This window comes from Paramacrobiotus metropolitanus, unplaced genomic scaffold, assembly GCF_019649055.1.
Source record: "Paramacrobiotus metropolitanus isolate TYO unplaced genomic scaffold, Prichtersi_v1.0 Parri_scaffold0000126, whole genome shotgun sequence".
In the NCBI taxonomy this organism is placed as follows: Eukaryota; Metazoa; Tardigrada; class Eutardigrada; order Parachela; family Macrobiotidae; genus Paramacrobiotus; species Paramacrobiotus metropolitanus.
The window spans coordinates 40,471-59,308 of NW_026570346.1; the positions used below are offsets into that span (position 1 = coordinate 40,471).

At 43.5% G+C, this 18,838-nt stretch overlaps 1 protein-coding gene and 3 long non-coding RNA genes across 5 annotated transcripts; 3 read left to right on the forward strand and 1 right to left on the reverse strand.

Moving 5' to 3' along the window:
- Positions 1 to 1,301: 1,301 nt before the first annotated feature.
- On the forward strand, positions 1,302 to 5,272 carry LOC129598611 (uncharacterized). Of its 2 annotated transcripts, none has more exons than XR_008691729.1 (3): positions 1,302 to 1,599; positions 2,144 to 2,455; positions 3,880 to 5,272. It is a non-coding gene; the product is annotated as an uncharacterized LOC129598611 (long non-coding RNA). The 2 variants fall into 2 exon arrangements; XR_008691728.1 differs by lacking the exon at positions 3,880 to 5,272 and adding an exon at positions 3,275 to 3,481.
- A 1,382-nt stretch (positions 5,273 to 6,654) lies between these two features.
- Positions 6,655 to 7,601, reverse strand: LOC129598612 (uncharacterized). Its single transcript, XR_008691730.1, has 3 exons — positions 7,402 to 7,601; positions 7,127 to 7,219; positions 6,655 to 6,741 (listed from the first exon to the last, which is right to left on the reverse strand). It is a non-coding gene; the product is annotated as an uncharacterized LOC129598612 (long non-coding RNA).
- Positions 7,602 to 8,195: 594 nt separating this feature from the next.
- Positions 8,196 to 11,090, forward strand: LOC129598613 (uncharacterized). The gene is made up of 3 exons (XR_008691731.1): positions 8,196 to 8,812; positions 9,025 to 9,088; positions 9,241 to 11,090. It is a non-coding gene; the product is annotated as an uncharacterized LOC129598613 (long non-coding RNA).
- Positions 11,091 to 11,691: 601 nt separating this feature from the next.
- Positions 11,692 to 17,418, forward strand: LOC129598630 (uncharacterized). Its single transcript, XM_055496611.1, has 5 exons — positions 11,692 to 12,225; positions 12,566 to 12,999; positions 13,936 to 14,193; positions 15,257 to 15,832; positions 16,813 to 17,418. The coding sequence occupies exons 1-5, from the start codon at positions 12,003 to 12,005 to the stop codon at positions 16,966 to 16,968; spliced, it is 1,647 nt and encodes a 548-aa protein (XP_055352586.1). The 5' UTR covers positions 11,692 to 12,002; the 3' UTR covers positions 16,969 to 17,418.
- Positions 17,419 to 18,838: the final 1,420 nt, after the last annotated feature.

Consider the following 18,838-nt stretch of genomic DNA (forward strand, 5'->3'; position numbering starts at 1 on the left):
AAATTCACGGTGCTCTCAGATATGGTATTTATTTCTACGCGTGTACGAGTATCCGTTATCCGAGTATCCGTTATCCGAGTATCCGTTATCCGAGTATCCAAGTATCAGTGGTGGGAATATATTTCAGTGTTTTATCTTAGTCATAGAAGGAAGACGGGTAATAGATACGTGCGCAGCAGTCGTTCCGCAGATACAAGCGGACCTGATATTTGACAGTTATCATTATATGCAGCAGCCGCTGCGTAAGTTGACAACTGAGTTTGATTGCCTACATGTGCGGGATAACAGGTCCGAAAGAAATGGACGTTTCCGCACTTCCAGGCTTTATATTACAGTCCTATGGAGCGATTACAGTACTAAAATTTCAAAAAAAAATTCGCCGACGCAATGCACCGCTGACTTGCATTCTGTGCTATGTCTACCAGGAATCGTAATGACCGTAACTTTCTTGATGCACCACAAACGGTTGCTCGCTAAGTATAGAATAATTGCTTCATTTTTCCTTCTGAGTGTGTGTTAGGAAAGTAAGAATTGCGTTTATGGTGAAGCGAAGGAAGCGCATTTCAGTAATTCAGTGTACGGCACGTGGTGGAGCTTGTAACAGACTGCCAGCCATCGGTGTCTGACACAAGCAGGTAGCCGATTAATGATTTAGCTCTTCTCGTTTTTTTCTTGCCGTCATTGTGCAAACAGTAAGCACAAACAGAAAACAGAGAGGTACTTGTAAATACGTACACCCCCGCACTAATCGTTCTCCATATATTTTCGTCTTGAGGTACAGTCACGAGCTCGGAAAAAACATTATCGGACCCCACCTTCAATTCCGTAACTGAGTACAAGTTTTTTCTCCATCGTACGCCAGTTTGCAGTCGCTCAGAAAGACCTATGCGGTCGGCGCGCAGAGCGGATGAGCGCCATGATCTTCTGCTTAGTGACGGAGAGGTCCGTACAATAGGAATAATAACCGTAAAAAACTTCTCCTACCGACCTACTCAACGACAGAGTATGAGCTGTATAATCTCAATGTGGCATCGCTCTAAGAATCTACGTGAACGAGAAACTGCATCTCCGTCGATAAATTTAACAGTAAACTCCGACGACTGCAGAATTTAGAACGAGAAAATTGATCCACTGAAGTAATACCACACACGGACTTGTATAGGCGCAAGGCATATCCGTGTACTAACCAAACTGAACCCTGAACAATAGAGAACATTCTAGAAAGTGCTGGGTTTAAAAGCAAGTACGAGGAAAGAGATTAAAGTACGTACTAAACCACTAATCACTACGAGTACGGCTATACTCCGTCATTAGCGCGTGGAGAACCGATTTGGGATCTCTATTATTCGGTCTCCTTCTAGTTACCTGGGTACCTGTCCGGGTTGCTTCTCCTGAGCACCGTGTCCACGTCGTAATGATGCAGGTATCCCGATGTGGGACCGTGGGAGTACGAATGCCACAATGGCTGGCCTGCAGAGGAACGGGTCCTCCCAGAACGAATCATTTCTTGGGATCGCGATCTACAGCCATTACTGCTGCCAGTCGCACTGATGAATGATGATGCATCAAACTGCGAAATTTGTTGTACAGTCTGTAGAAGTTAGTCGTGAAGCTGTAAAAGTTACTTTAAAGAAGGTTATCGAAGGGACTTCCATTCGACTCAACCTTATACGAATGTGGTCTAGAGCATTTCCCAGTTTAGAGTATTACTGATCGTGTACGTAGTTCTGTGCCGTGTGCATGATGCTGCTGTAAGCCCGCATCAACCTCCAGCAGTTGCGTGACGTGTTGCTTCTCTACTGTATGTATACAAGCCTGTACTAATGACTAATGAGCAATTATTGAGCATGTAAAGGTACAGGCTGTACCTTTACATGCACGTAAACTACCGTACACTTTATGCTCACAGCCCATGTTCGACTCATAAAGGTCGTTCAACTCGTAAGCGAAGTATATAATATATACTATATACTTGTATATATTATAAACGTTTTTAATCGACATCGCGTTTGGTTACATTTTTATTGGTTGGTTAGCATTGGTTACATTTTTATTTCTTTGTTTCATTTTGATGCATGAAATAAATATCACCTATACTTCTTGTTTTATTTGGCATTTTAGTCATAATATCTCTGTTTTGCAGGCGGTATTCGGTTCGGACAGCCCGCTACGCCCGGCCAGGAGCGGCAGGAGCAGCACCCACCGCTGTCCTGTTTGGAAGTGGTGCGGTTCGAAAGTTCGACGTAACGCAGCAAACTTCCGCATTGCACCACTACCGAGTCAGCCGTTCATGGGAAAACACCAGCGCGATTCACAGTTCTGTGTGTCCACAGCCTCCCGTTTATTTTTTTTAACGCAGTTTCAAAGAAGCGTTACTCATCACAGAGTACTCAGCACAGAGCACGTTGAGCAATCTGACGACCGCAAAATATTCCACTCATCTTTTTACCACTCGGTGAGTTCTATGAGTACAGAATACGAATAGAGTGTGAATGATATTGTAGCTGTATGAATCGTAATGCAATCGAACGGCGAATTCTCAATCGTACTCGTATTTATTCGGTAATTGCAATTCGGAAAGTCGGATAGTTGGAAGTGAGGAAACTCAGGAAAGCTTCTTGTGGCCAGTGGCCAGCTCAACACATGCACACTAAGAAATGTTTAGGAAATGCCCAAAGGCGATTCTACTGAATGTCCACACCTTTGCTCCGAAGATGCACAAATAGGAAAACAGGAATAACCATTAGCTGTACTCCTATGAATATACACGTATACACACAGAATGTGCCGATGGTAACGTACAAGCGTTACAATATAATATGATGGACAGAAAAGTAAACAAAATGCTATTCATTAACAGAAGCTTCCCTAAAATTAAAATAATGTGTAGTATACAGTGAGTTCTGCCTGCATAATTAGTAAACAAATAGTATGTATAAGTAAATAGTAAAGCTGAAAGTGGCTAAATAAAAGATATTTCTAATTCGCAATTTTGAAGTGCAGCACCGATAACAAAATACACTGGTTATTGGTTAATTAAATCACTAATAATGCTAAATTCATTTGAAAACTAACAATCATTGCAATGATGGAAAATGTTTCACCAGAAAAGGGATTATTCATTTAGCCGAACGCAGGAACAGGAAATCAATTATCAAAACAGCGAATCAACTATCATCGTATCAACAATAAAATTAAAATCTTTTGCAAATTACAATATTAAAAAAGAAATGATTTACCTAAATCGACAGTAATATTCAACTGTCGATTTTAGGTAAATGGAACAAAAAGGCTTGTGGAGAAGGTTGGAAGCGCCACAGGCCAGAAACGCGCGAAAGAGTTTTTTAGACAGCGTCTTTCTATCCAGATACAACGGGGGAATGCGATTTGTGTTACGGGGGAATGCGATTTGTGGATACTATTAACATTGAGGAAGTGTTTCTGTTATAAATGTTTTTCGAGTACTAATACTAAGTTTGTACTTATGACGTGATACTTATTAAAGGTTAGGAATACCATATTCAACTACAGGTAAAACAGAAATAACTCTTTTGAAATCGATAATAAAATTTAACAACCAATCGTTAGAAAATTGATCACGTGAAAGGCGCCAGTTTCGGCGGCTGGTTGCAGGTCAGCGTCCGGCGCACACGGCTGCAAACGCAGAAAAATCGCAAGAAAAATGCGGAAATTAATTCCCAAATATTTCTATAAAAATTTAATATGAACCATTTCGTAAAATCAATAATTTACAAAAGAATACAGACTAATTAAATAAAATATATTACATATTTAGAAATCTGAATACAGAATAAATCGAACATAAAAAGTGAATAATAAACAGAAGTAAGAATTACGGAAAAATCTAAAATCATTTAGAAACGCGCCGGATGTGGAGGAGAATCCTCTGTACACACAGCAGCCGCCTACCTGGTCGGCTCAAGCTCAAGCACAAATATTTTACCTTCGCCAACAGCGGCGATGGTACAGTGACTGTGCTACGTGGAGCTCACTCGGTAGCCAGCGGTTCGATTCCGCTCCATCGCCATTCTTCGGAATTTCCTCAACAGACAGGATCTTCATCTGACCGCACTCCCTCGTTGAGATCACCACGGACAGCCGACCTATGGCTGCCTCTGTGATACGGACTTACCTGACGAGGAAGGTACGGTATCTGACGGCGTCGAGAACCGGCTAATCGGCGGAGGCGAAACGCTGCAGCCGAGGCAGTGCCTGGCCCACATCCGACAGCTGCCCATGAAACACAACACAATGATTATCGCGGATCATGCTGGCGCGCGCACTACTCTGTATATCCTATTTCCACTTAGTCTCGCTTCACAACGCCTAGCTCCTGACGCGCACGAGCGACTTACTTTAACTTGACACGAAATTTTGTGGAAATCAGTTTCCTATCGAACAGATTCGATGTTGCATGTAACATCCATCCACGGTGAAATAGTGCGAATGCTAACACACAGTCGACCGCGTGTCGCTCATTGTGCCACACGTTGTTTCCTAGCCCGGATTCGCATAATGACCAAATGAATCCCACACTGATAAATCATCATCATCCACGATAGACTCTGATCATCAACGATCATCCACATGACCACATACTGTGACATACACGACAATCATCCACACCTGAATGCTAAACTATTTTAGGTATCTCGGAGCACCGAATACCCAGAAAATAATGGCCAAGGTCGAAGTGGCGATTCGGCATCATCGGCAGATCTGGCTGGTCGTTCCTCCAAATCAATTTTCGACCACAATTTATTTTCCACCACAATCCACAGTTCGCTTTCGCCCAGCATAATTCTGTATTTAATTGTGAGCCGGTGTTCAGTTTCTTGCCAAATCGCAACGGAGAGCCGAAACCCGGGTGGCTCCCAGTTGTGGCCGGCCTGCGGCCAAAACTAGCCGCAACCCGGCCAAAACTGGGAATTCGATCCCGGCCAAAACTTGGAGCCATCCAGTGGAAACTAACAATGCCTGATGAAAACAGCCCGTTGCCAACAGGCGCAGCTAGATGCCAACGGAGCGCTCCTTTAAGAAACTTCAATCACTTCAATGGCACTATGCTTTTAATTACGTATTCAGCAGCCGTCGAGGACGCTAATCGGCTAATGTCATTAAAATGAGATAACCGTGGAGGCCAGTATATTTCTATTTAATTTTCACGCAGTGTTGCTGTATGAATAATATAGCTTTGTCAGATTTTTATGCATTAGAACTGTGAGATGATTATTGATAAACATTCATTTATGTCTGCTGTACAACATTTATTCAAGAAAATAATGCTTCGTTTGTCGCTCCTGTTGTTATGAACGGGAAAAAAGTCAAAATTTTTTCGATAAATGTATGGATCAGTTGCCATAGAGCTCGTGACGTCGCGCACCGGGAAAAGAGCCGAACCGTGGCAAAACCGACAGCGAAATTACCCGAAGCGCAAACAGAAATAATCAGCTGCGCCAAATGTAAGCATGTTTTACAGGAAGATGGGTTACCAACGAAATCGCTTATAACTATAACTTTGGTGTTGTAGAAATCTGTGCTTCGACGTTCCCCTTATGCAAATTATCCCAGTATTTTAATTATTCTGCCATAAATCGTTTGTTAAAACCCAGCTCTAAAGGCAAGAAATGGATGAACGAACATCAGCCGTTTAGCGTTGCGGCTTACGGGCGAACCGGTCCATCTACCGTATTTCTTTCACGTGATCAGAGATCACCTGTGGCAACTCATCTATTAGCCATACTCGTATTAAGTTAAACTAAATGATGCATGTACTCGTAAATATAATGGAAAACAGTAGTAATACAGTAGTCAAAAATTTAAAATTGTAATTGCAGTGAATGTTGTATTCTTCACACAATCACACCTATTAATTTCAGACCGCTGATCATACAAAGGTTAAGTAATCATTTTTCTATTAAATGAAATATAATTATTTGTCAAGCATGTATGTGGCATGTCTGATGCACTTCAAAATAACAACGACATGGTTCAACATACAAATCATTCGTCGTGGAATCGAGTTTCTCATTGCGATAATTGTAGTGTAGTGGCTGCCTTAGAAGCGCCAGCACCGCACTACCCTCTGGTGAAGGTATGAGGTACTACCTCATACCTTCACCTGTACTGGCTGTACACAAGAAATTATTCATACAGTTTGCCCAGTTGAGCGCTCCTTACAGCTTTCATAAAAAAATTCATCAATATTTCTGTAACGACTACGGTAGAATTATAAGTAATTTTTTACACATATTTAGTCCAACGTTCCGTCCCAACCGGATGACGCTTGTGCCCACATTGCAAAGTTTATTTTAAAAGCATAAGCGTATTTGTCTTGAACTACGAAGAACGTGTAAAGGAGCTTAAATGGGATGATCTAAAAACGCGACGACTAAATAAAGCGTTTTTGTTTATGCACAAATTAGTATTCCGGGTGGTAACGATGGGCGATCTAATCGTATTACCACTTACATTCTCTGCTGCGGTGCTTGAGTCTGTTGCAGGAAACACCAAAATATCCGATCGCCTAATGAAGGATCCCTGTCCGATCAAACCAGACCTGACAAGTGACAACTATCTGCGGAATAACTGTGACTGCGGTCCATGGATCGTGTCTTAACAACCTAGTGTCCGCCTGGAATGAACTTCCTTTGCAGCCCAACTGCGTACGTTACGTTGGATACCTTTACGGAGGCTCTGCAGGCCGTAAAATGGGATGACCTACCATCAACAAAGTCGTCAGAACTAGTGTCTATACTAATTGTATTCGCTCTTGTACACCTAATTTTTCTGCTGTGCTACCAAGCTTTAGATTAACTGAAGTAACTCAACGGTTGCGAACTACTAGTTGAAACGGTACAACACGACGATTGCGTGCCTAAGTACCCTAGCTTTCATATTTTCCCACGATTTCATTTTGAAAAATTTTTCTGAAATTTGACAATAATTACTAACCTGGGCAGACCTGGGCAGTTATAACCTAACTTTAAAACTTAACGCAACTCTGGTCTCTGTAGCGTGACTCGCTACCAGAAAAACTTAACTCTAGCGTAACTCGCTTAGAATTTGTATATATTGTCTATGCCTCTATGGTAGCGTAACTTACTAGAAAACATGCCCATGGGCCATTGGCACATCTCCGAGTCTCCGACGGAAAGATAATGTAACACGCATTGGCTTGTAGCGTTTCCTTGTTCGTCTGCGAAAGTTTTTGCTCTTTTAAAAACAAATAAGAAAATAACTAGAAGCCGATTAATTACGCAGAAGGGGATATTAGTATTGACAATTTATAAGCACAATTTTCGTTTTTAGGCACTGACTGTCATTGGGGGCTGACAAAAGCAGGCACACGGACACGTTTATCCCTTTATATCGACTTACCCTGCAACTTAGTGCATCCTGGTGCTCAGTCATTAGTCAGGTCATAAATCTATCGCAGCCAAAATCCAGCGACTTTAGCTCAGTGCTGTTTTTGCCCGAGAAATGACAAAATCTCTTCCGGGACCGTACGTTGCTGTTATCGGATAGAAATTAAATGCATATAACGCGTAAAAAGTGTGACGTGGCGGGTATGCGGCATGGAGCTCAAGCGTAAAGAGACAACCCAACTAAATTGTTGCCCCAAGAAAAGCAGTAGAACGCGCTGCGCCAGTCAGTTCGACAATTTTTCGTCCCATGGAATATGACGTTTCGCTTAAAGCCGGGCCGAATACACTCAGCATTTCCACCACTAAGTGGTAAAAAACGTACCGCTCTTCCAACGAAAATGTACCTCCATCGCTCCGCGTTCCCTGCCAGGTGAACCACACCTCCCGCCTTCTGCGAGCTCTCGTGGACTTGAAAGTCAGCTACTGTGCACCAACTTGTAGCATCCCATACAACGGGAATTCCGCGACTACTCTTTTCGGCATCGCTGCGCAACGCCAAAGGAAGTTCAACAAAATTTCAAACCATCACGTTGGTAGCAAGTTAGCAACTAGCTAACATGTCCGTATAGTGATGATACTAGAAAAATGCACGTTGGCGTGCGTTGGCAGACCGGCGTACCCTGGGCAGTGTGTGTACATTCAACATGACATTTTCTGTTCACCGTACTCTGCTATGCACCTTGTGCTGCCGGAAACATATAATTTCCTTTGCTGGTTCTTCAGACGACAGGCAAAATGTGCTATCGATGAAGACGTTGCAAATGCAGAAGAGTTTTCCAATCTTGGCACTATTTTTGACATGTGCAAGTTCGTTTAGTTCTTATGTGCCTTTCTCGGGATTCGAGGGAGTCCAACCACAGTCGCTTACCTCCGAGGTTTACCTACTTGCGCTCAGTTTTCGCATCTCGCTTAACCCTATTTGCAACGATACTTGTTCCGATGTGGGTGCGTGCAAGATCCTGGATTTTTAGCGCCTGAAAAAAAATTACCATGACCGAGACACATATCGGTGCTCGTAATTTTTTTCAGGCGCGGAAAAAATTCGAGAAATTCGGAAAAAATTCAAGAAAATTCGGGGGAATTTTCTTGTTTACTAAGACATTTGGGCGTTGTGGATGTGGAAGGACGACTCATCTCATGCACGGGACACCATTCCAAGGATTACCTAGCCACGATAAATAACGTAGTTGACGATTTGTAATTGACGTTTTTCAATTTAGCGTATGACAATACGCAGATCGTGAAGAACCTGTTCGCAGCGGTTAGGAACGCTACTTTCGTTTTCTACGAAAACATGACTGAGCAACGGTGTCCGCTGTTGTATTAACAACACAGGGCTGCCGTGTTCAACGAGAAACAGAAAGGTACGTACTGCGAAATATCACAAGATTCAGGAGTAATTTCTATTACCCACTCCGTTCCCATAAAATAACGGGCCAGAACATCACAGTAGAATTAGATATCAAGAGTTGGTTATCAGCTTGCTTGGAACTTCTACATAGCTTTTAACCGAGCCGTTGCGCGTGTCTACTGCTGGCAGAGATTTACTCCCGACACCTGTGTTTGCTTCTTGTAGGAAATCAGTCCTCCGAATGGCTTTCGGGATCTGGCATAATACGGGTCCCGTAATCACTATTCAGGTAAGTTTCTGTACGTAGATTACGACCTACTAGAATATATACAGAGACCAGGGTATATTTCGGAATCACTCGTTTACCTGGAGCAGGCTACATTTCACAGTGGGTTTTCAACAGAGCGAGAATTGCAATGACTAGGATTGTTTTTTCTTTAGTCTTAAAACAAAATAAAGGGGAATGTTGGCGGAGGAATGCCCGTTAAAATGCAACAAGTGCCAATTCGCATTTCAGTGGGACGGAAACAGCCCTGTTTGTGCACTGCATCTTTGAACACGATAATATAATTATTTGGTGATACGAGCCGTTCCGTCTCTAACAGAACCGAATCGATCAAGAGTCCATCCATTTTTGCAGCAGAAATACGGTCGTCGGCGGTTGGAAGTGGCAGCATAAACACCGACGTCGAGACCGCATACATACGGCCGACGGTATTTTTTTGCTGGCTCTTCGTCCGTAGACAGAACCGGGAGGATCGGAACCAGTGAAGCACTATTCTACTTCTTCGACGATCAGGCGTGGAGAGTGCGGCTGAAAAGCCCTCAGGAGTTTCGGTTGCATGTGTGTTAGACAGAGCGTTATGGTTAATACGAAGGGCAGTTGTATGTTCATAACTTCATGGCAGGAACATCCAACTGCCTTTCTTAATAACCGCAACGTAACTTCAAGGTTCCCTGTAAATCCCTCAGCCAGCGTATGATGTGCCAGTTGAACTGCTCCGCGCGTCCCAGTCATGGGCCGGTGATTCGATGGTGACGCTCTTCGTAGCGGATGTCGTGATCCTGCTTAAGGGAAGTGGTCCGGTACACGGTACCATTCGTGTACATTCACGAAAACTATCACTTTCGCGCACTCCCAGGCACTTTTTTATTTCGGTTTATGACATTCTGTAGCCAAAAGATTTGTATACACTGGCTTGAAAACGTTTGTGCGCGCAACATCCGGTTCGGGAGTTATGGTTGTTAGAAAATTCCAAAAAGTTTAAATGTGTTCAGGTGTACCAAAAGTCTCATTATGGACCGATCTCCCTCAAATTTTGCAGGTAAATGTACATAACCACGAAGAACGTTTAAAAATCATCCATGGTAGAACAATCCATTGTTCTAGCATGTTTTTCAAATTTTAAAATGAATTTCAAAAATTTTAAAATTCATTTTAAAACTGAAAAAAAGTCAGCGAAGTCTGGATCGGTGTAAAAACGATCTTCATGGTTATGTGCATTTTCGTGCAAAATTTGAGGGAGATCGGTCCACAATGAGACTTTTGGTACCAGTACACCTGAATGCATTTAAACTTTTTTGAATTTTCTAACAGCCATAATTCCCGAACCGGATGTTGCGCGCACAAACGGTTTACGCGCCAGTGTATACAAATCTTCTGTCAACATAATGTCATAAACCGAAACAAAAAGGTGTTTGGGAGGGCGCGAAAGTAAAAGTTTTCGTGCATGTACACGAATGGTACCATGTACCGGGCCACTTCCTTTAACGCCATGGCGTATATTATGGTCAGTGCACGATTTTCTGGTTAAATCTTCTGCGTTGTATCTGATGCACAGCCGAGGTTTGCGTAGTTGCTCTGAGGAAACCGTTGGGAACAGTCGGAAGCCGTTCGGTTGTATAAGATTAAGATCCACAACCGGGCAGTGTACAGTCACTGTACAGACCTCCGCCATACCTGGTTGAAATGATCGACTTCGAGGACCTCTCATCGCAGTACAATCTCCGGAAGCCGAAACGAATCCAAGCCAGGGTGAAACAGAAAATCGGAGAAAGAACTTTTTTGAGCGTATTCAAAATTAAATGTACATATGCTCAGCGTTGGCGGTTCTTGATTTCTGAAGTTTGCTCTGAAAACTGTTGATCTGTTTCTGTTGAACTGTTCTGTTGATCTGATCTTAATGATTTTTTCAAATCTGTTTTAATAATCTCCTTTATAATATTTCGCTGCATTTTTTACCGACCAGACATTGAAGTCCTTAAACGGGTCTTCTTCTCCTGATACATGAATGAATGAAGCCTAACTTAACTTTATTGAGTTCTAGGCGACAACTTAATCACACCGACTCACACACATAGGTTAGTATCATACGCTTACAATTTAAGTTATAGTTTTGCAAATGTGAGATTTTATTTTTCAATATGTACAGCAACGGGACCGCAGTATACAAGTTTTCCTCCTCAAGGGTATTTGAAGCAGTTTCTTCGTACTGTAGACGTTACTCAAAAAAATTTTGAAAATATTCGCAAATATCATTCCCGGTGATTATCGGTAAAATCCAGTTGTAATTGGGGAGTAATGTGCTGATTGACGGACACGATTTTAGAAAAACAGAAACAACCGTTTTAAAGCGTAAGTACTAGAAAGGTCACGGTACCCGGTACGCAGACGAATATTTGAAGTGCCAACAGCATGTCGATAAATACGGACACCACGGCCGGATGATTTTTAGAAAACCTGATAATTTTTTTATGCCCGTGTCTGCATTTTTCGTTGTATATGACCCGCTGTACTGTCGTACCGGATGGCATGCGGAAATCGGAGTGGATGCTCCAGTTATCAACATGTTTTCCTCTAGCGCTACGACAAAAAAGCTTAATGGCGTAATCATGGGCCGATCATTTGTTCACAACCGCCAATCACAGCGTTTCTGCTTATCTATAGAAAAATTGACGCCACTAACCCACAACAACTTGATAATTTTCCTTGAGTTTGGACTCAACAAATCTTTGGCACAAACACACAGTATTCGGACCGTTTCATTTTCTTCTGGCGATAAATTACGACTGGATGTGACGCCGGCCGAGCGTATATTAAATATATCTACATACTGTAGAACCGCGGCTTCTTATAACCGATTACACCGGATTATTATTACCATAATTATTACTATTACTTTCTTAACTGCACCACGCTGACAATGATGCCCGGGATCGGCCGCGTCGACAGCGTTAGCGTTCTGGGCGACGACGGTTACCTGCGCTGCGGCCGCGTCGTGGACGTGGACGTGGCCAGCGGCGGACTGTACGTTGACCTGGATTACCGCGATCGGCGCCGCGAATTTGTCCCGTTCGGACGGGTATTCCGGCCTATCCTACCCCTCCCGGTCGATCAGGGGGCGGAGCAACAGCATGCCGTTGCCGGTACGATTAAAAAGTTAACCTGAATTTTTATTATTATTTTTATTCCGAAGTTAATGATTTTTTCAAATTGATTTTCCCAGTATTTTCTGTTGTAATAGGCACACAACTCACAAAATAAATAAAACATTAAGCAAAATAATTTCTGGTTTTTTTGGTTTTTTTTCTGCCCCAGGTTCATGCTTATAGCTACATATTATTATATCAATTGATCAGTTTCTCCACCCAAAGTTTTTTAATAACACGATAAAAAAGCAAAGTTTTCGGTGCCCGGTTTGATTTTGAAATGATTTGATTTGAAACTGGATATGTGGAACATTTGAAATTGCAATTTCTACCCTAGTGGCCGGCACCACGCCCGTGTACGTGCGGGTGCGGGAACCCGGTTTCGGTCCGTGGATTTGGCTGCCGGCTGCTATGACCCGTTTGGGAGGCGGCCGCCACGACCCCGACTATGCAGCGGCCGTTGTCCAGTGGAGGACACCCGGTACGGATGTGGTGTACACACAGATCGTCCCGTTGGAGCGTCTGGATAAAGCCGCGCCGACCGAGCGCAGCAAGCCGGACGAACCCGGCATGCTGGCCACGGACAGCGTGCCGCTGGAGGCTGGGCTTCCCGTACTGTCGCCGGCAGCGGCCGCTGTGCTTGTTCCGATGACCAACGACCATTTCAGTGGCCGGCGGTGGATGTGCGTCGGGGAGCTGCGGGACGGCCGGTTCAGCGTGGTGGTGCGTGCCGGAGACTGGACCGGGGACGACGCAAATGCCCGTTTTCTGGTACATTGACTTGTCTCCTTAACCGATCACATTCGTTAAATATGCCCTTTCAATCAGCTAATCACCCGCATATTTCAGCTCCCTGAAAGCCAAAAATTTGAGAAATAATTTCTCCACCTGTTCCTAACTGCTTATACTTTCAGTATAATTTATCTTAATTACTACTTATTATAGACCAAACAAAAACTGTAATAAACTCCTGAAATAAAGAATTTAATAACGAAATCAAACTGGAATTACTAATGCATACTGAACAGTAAAAATGTTACATTTTTTTACTATACAGTGTGCGGTAATAATTCCAGTTTGATTTTCTTATTAAACTATTTACCGTTTACTGAACCGTTTACCGTTTACTGAACAGTAAAAATGTTACATTTTTTTACTATACAGTGTGAAGTAATAATTCCAGTTGGATTTTCTTATTAAACTATTTACCGTTTACTGAACCGTTTACCGTTTACTGAACAGTAAAAATGTTACATTTTTTTACTATACAGTGTGCAGTAATAATTCCAGTTTGATTTTCTTATTAAACTATTTACCGTTTTCTGAACCGTTTACCGTTTACTGAACAGTAAAAATGTTACATTTTTTTACTATACAGTGTGCAGTAATAATTCCAGTTTGATTTTCTTATTAAGCTATTTACCGTTTACTATTAAATGTTTCCACAATGCCTGGCACTGTGGAAAAGCAGTAGGTGATAACGTCTAATAAATTAAGCCTGCGATCTGGCCGCACAGTTAACTGGTGTTTCTCTCGCTTCGGATAATCCTAATCATAGCTGCTTGGTGACCTCGCATCCTTTTTCTACCTGTACAGTTGTAAGCTCCTTCGAAGCGCTGAGTAAGTAGTTCGAGTTGAGATACTTCAAGAGCATCGTTTTATTATGGTAACTTTTGTATGTTTATACGCCTATGAGACGCTTTATAGGCGGCCGTGCATGAGCTCAAGTCTTGTCTGACAAGCTGCTGGAGGTATTTGGCGCAGACCGCCGCGGATAACGACAGGATGCCCGAACTCCTAACGGAAATCCTGACGGAGGTCTTCTCCCAGTTGGACACTGTCGAGCAGATGGCGCTGCGACCCGTCTCCGCGCTCTGGAACGCCATCATCTGCCAGCCGGTAGTGGCGCGCACCCTGGTTATTACTGGCTGGCGGGATACCTATTCCCGGTTTCTCCTCTCGGCGGTAAATAAGAGAAACGATAGTAAAGGATAAACTTTGATTAAGGGAGGCGGTGAAGAATTTTTTGCCGGGATTTTGGTTAGGGTTAGACGAGCTAAATGTTGCTCTACCTAATACAAAAACATAGGGCGAAAAAGGTCAACTTCAGCCAGTCGGTTAACAGTTCTATACTTCCCTATTAAATTATGCTCTTAAAGCATCTCAACTGCAACTGCTTATACAGCGCTTCCAGGGAGCAATCGACTGTTTAGGTTGGAAAAGGATGCGAGGTCACGAAGCAGCTATGATTACGATTACCAGCATCGAGAAACACCAGTTTACTGTGCGGCCAGATCGCAGGCCCAGTTTATTAGAACGACGTCCTGTACGAACGGAAGAAGGAATAAACTAAAATCAGGTTTAGAAATAGAATGGGCAGCTTCCGATAATCGGATAATGTGTCTAGTCATGCTACGTCGCTCTTGTCAAGCTGGTCAGAACACGAAGTCATACATGGTGAACCGCTTAGACAACATTCATCCGCTTTAATATAAAATAAGTTAACGCCCGCCCTATTTTGGCTGCGCAGGAGGCGCCTTAAAACCCATAGCTCCTAACTCGTACGAGCGATTTCTTTGAATAACGGGTATTCCGGGGGAAATTACCTGCTTGTCTAACAGGATTTATGTTTCCTCAAAACCTCGCAGCTGAGGCTTTTAACTGACGGAAAGTCGCCGACTTCCGGCGTTTGCCACGGCTCGGTGTGGCAGCGGACTTCAAATTTGATCGGAAAGCTTCAGAAAATTCCCGGTTTTTTCTTTTTGAGTTTCTTCAGAAAACACAATTTTTTCTGCCCCATTTTCCTTTAGAAAATTAAGAACAAATTTGCAAAAAACTATCTCAGGTTGTAAACAGTCTAGGTAAATTGTACTTGAAATAGTACAAGTGTTACGAAACCGTGCTCGAGGGGCACACCACCAGTGCGCAGAAATCGACAACCACCGGATCGAACAGAGATCTGGTGGTTGGCGCAGTATATACATTTCTACTATTCTTTGTATAAATAAGCGTCGTCTCTGTTTTACAGGTCATCTATAATTGTCTGCGCGGCCACACCCGTCACTTTATCGTCGCCGACGGCGAGGAGGAAGCGTTTAGCATGGAGGACATTCTAGCCGTCCTGGGCATGATCGGTCACGTGGCGCAGCAGCAGCCCGGCATCCGTCTGCAGTGCCTGTACATCGGCGCTGTGAAGCTGCGCCTGATGTTGGACGACGCACCCGAAAATTCCCCGGCACGGCGGCCACTCGTGGATATTATGGGAGATCAGTATGGGCGTCTGGCGGATCTGGTGGAGGTCAGCGGCCGCCTGCCGTGTGCCGCGCTGCGCCTGCTGCACTGCACCGTGCGCCTGGGATGCTGCCTGCACGATCCACGGACCCGGGACATGGCCCTGGTGGCGCACTTACCGGCTTACACCGTGGATGCGGCGCTCCGGCCGCTGGATGCCGGGTTCGGCGCGGCGTTGTGGCAGGCGGTGGAGGCGCCGCTGCCGGTATTGCTGCCCGCCGATCTGCAGACGTTTCCGTTGAAACTGGCCGCTGCCCACTGTTTGCCGGGGTTCGCCTGGAGCCAAAACGAGTGTGAGAGCGTCGTTTGCAAGGTACGGTCCTCGTAATAAAGCCAATAAGGCCAACGTCTCGTTAATCGGAAAAATTTCCTCTCACTGTTAACCTGGGCGCAGCAAAGTTTCAAGAAGATCGGGTAATAGCCATACTTTTGGTACACAACAATGCATTTAAACCATGTTAATACGATATATCTCGGCAATCCGATGTTGCGCGCGCAAACGGTTTTCAGAGCAATGTATACGAATTATTCAACTTTAAAAATGACATAACGTATTGCAAAGAAGTGATTCGGAGTGCGCGAAAGCGAAAGTTTTAGCGTATGTATTCCGTTTTTGACACCATATACCGGGCCATTTTCCCTAAACCATTCCCTTTGAGATGACTATTCATTATCGCTTCGGTATGGTAGAAACTGGCCATCAAATGACCAATAAACAGGAAGCGCGCAACTGTGCATAGCTTCATGCGGAATTCAAACACTTGCGCCGTGCACATTTCGGAACTGAAACGAACAACCGATATCTGTAAAAGGGTAATTAAAAGTTGCAAAGATTTTGACACCAAACAGGTTATCCGTTAAGAGATCTGGGAGAAACTCGAGTCATTTTTGACTGTCGTAGACCAAGCATACGATTTGCGTGAAAGCCGGAACCAAACCGTGGATTCAGATCCCATGCTGAGTCTACGAGAAATTTGGGTGCCTCGATTTTCTCTCAGATCGCATTAAGGTCAACCTGTTTGGCATTGAAATCCCTACCTTTTTTTCTCATTCGTTTGAGATATGGGTTGATGGTGTTCATTGGGAAGTTTGCAAAGTGCAAGTGTTAATATCAACAGACTGATGACCAACCGGAAGTGGCTGCTTGAGTACAGATAAGGTGCTTGGTTGCACGCGTGTTTTGGTTGCATAAGTATAACGCCTTTTCGAAGCCCACTGTATGACCCGGCTTATTAAGGAAAATGCCCCGGTACATGCTGTCAAAATTCGTGTACGTGCACGGAAACTTTGCAGGTGCTGTGTGCCGTACACTCGGCTGATCCGCGTCCCGCCTCGCAATATTACCGGAAACGATGGTGTCAGGAAGATCTAAAGCATTTGTCACTAGCGCCACTGTCACGCCTGGCCCAGCATTTTCTTCTCAATCTGGCAGCGGGATTTATTACGTAGCCATTTAAACAGTTCTGAAAAGTACTCATCGTCTGCCGCTATGTAGAAAAAATTCAACGACGTGTTAGAAGATTTCCGAGGTTTCTGATTCCTGTTTTGTTGCTAAACTGCAGAATTATTTTGCATTGATTTTTCGGCTGTGCCTTTTTTAATTACAAAGCACTTGATGCCAAAGAAACCCGTTAAAATTGTTCCCCACGGCGTGCGGGTGTTCTGCACCAGGACGCGGCACAAAATCTTTAGCGGATCACTGTAATACTCCTGTTTTGTATTAATTTCTGATGTGCTACTTGTTGAGCATTTTGATTTTTGATAAACATTGGAGCGGGTGTTGTCTAAGCGGTTTACCATTGTTATGCCTATCTGCTCTTATTAGCAAATTACGTGTCCAGCATAACTGTGCACATGTTCTAAATTCCGCCCATTCTCTAAACGTGATTTTAGTTTCCGTTCTTCCGCTCTTACGAGGCGTTGTAAATAAATTAGGATGCCCAGTGATCTGGTTTCTCATTTGTGGTAATCATAAATCATAATCATAGCTGCTTCATGACCTCGGCATCCTTTTCCAAGTCGTTGGCTCCCTCGAAGCGCCGAATAAGCCATTCGGGTTCAGATGCCTAAAGGTCAAAGAGCATCGTTTCCGTAATAAATAAATACTGCATGTTTTTCTTACGAATGACTAATATTATGCAGTGTCGTTACAAAAGCAGCTTGTTTATCGAGACGGCAGTGAAAAAAATTAGGCCGGGGTCATCCGAAAATTGTTATCTAAACGTTGTGAAGGCCCGTAAATCCGAGACAAATAGGAATACAACTGGCGTCAACGATTGCGTGATACAACAGAAAAAATGTGAATGTGATAAGCGTTTAGTCGGCATACCGATGCCAAGCAACGCTCCACCGTTTGACCCTTTACATACCGCTAGAGACGTGCTTGCCGTTTAACCTAATTTAGCAAAGTTAAAAAGATTACGTAATAATAGTGCAGACAAACCTAAACTCCAAGGTTTCATGCCCATAAATTGATCTTGCATAGACAACATTAATACATAGCATTTTGTGCGCTGTTTACGGGAAATAGCCGCACGTTTTACGAATATTGACAGAACTTGGATGGAAGTATTTCTGAAGCCAACAACTGTGGAGGAAATTTAGCAACAAGTAATAGTAAATCCGCTTCGTACTGGCCAGTAAAGACAGTTAACGGATTTACAGGCAGTGACGGTACAGGCATGTAAACCGAGAATTACTAGAATGAGTCGAAATTGTGGAAGTTTATATACGTGGATGACCGGATATTTAAATTCACGAGCGACATTGTTACTATAAAACTGCTTATTCCTGTTAAATACCTGTGGTTAGGAAATGTTAACACCGTAAACGTAAAGTGTCTAAATTATAAACAAAATCGAAGAACTAAGGAAGAAAATCTCTTGGAAACGTTTCGCATTAGGCAGCATTACGACGATAGTAAATAGTGTACAAGGTGTTCACAAAATGATAATTGACACATTAACGCCATACATGCTCTGATACACAAGTAACACAACCAGTTAAATTCCGACCAGTTAAATACGATCGTCGCTCCACCGTCCGCGGCTGCACTAGGATTATCTTCCGTACGTTTTTTGCCAGTTGGATGAGGAGACGCAGTCACGCTGTTAATCCGGCGGATCGGTTCGCTGTTTATCCGGCTACAGTCTCGTTCCGGATCGGAAGTAGCCAGACAAACCACTTACAAACAAAGAGCGAAACAGTACAACATACTGGCCTTAACTATATCATTATCCAAAGGAAAAACACTATGGGTCATACTCAGCCTAAACCGGCTGTAAACGAACCGTGCCTGGACGCCGGATCGGATTTCTTG

What these genes read in the sequence shown, in the direction of transcription:
- LOC129598630 (XM_055496611.1), top strand. Translation starts at nt 12,003, where the DNA reads ATGATGCCCGGGATCGGCCGCGTCGACAGCGTTAGCGTTCTGGGCGAC. An exon ending in GCAACAGCATGCCGTTGCCG is followed by an intron (nt 12,226 to 12,565) that starts GTACGATTAAAA and finishes TTTCTACCCTAG; the next exon opens with TGGCCGGCACCACGCCCGTG. An exon ending in ACGCAAATGCCCGTTTTCTG is followed by an intron (nt 13,000 to 13,935) that starts GTACATTGACTT and finishes GACGCTTTATAG; the next exon opens with GCGGCCGTGCATGAGCTCAA.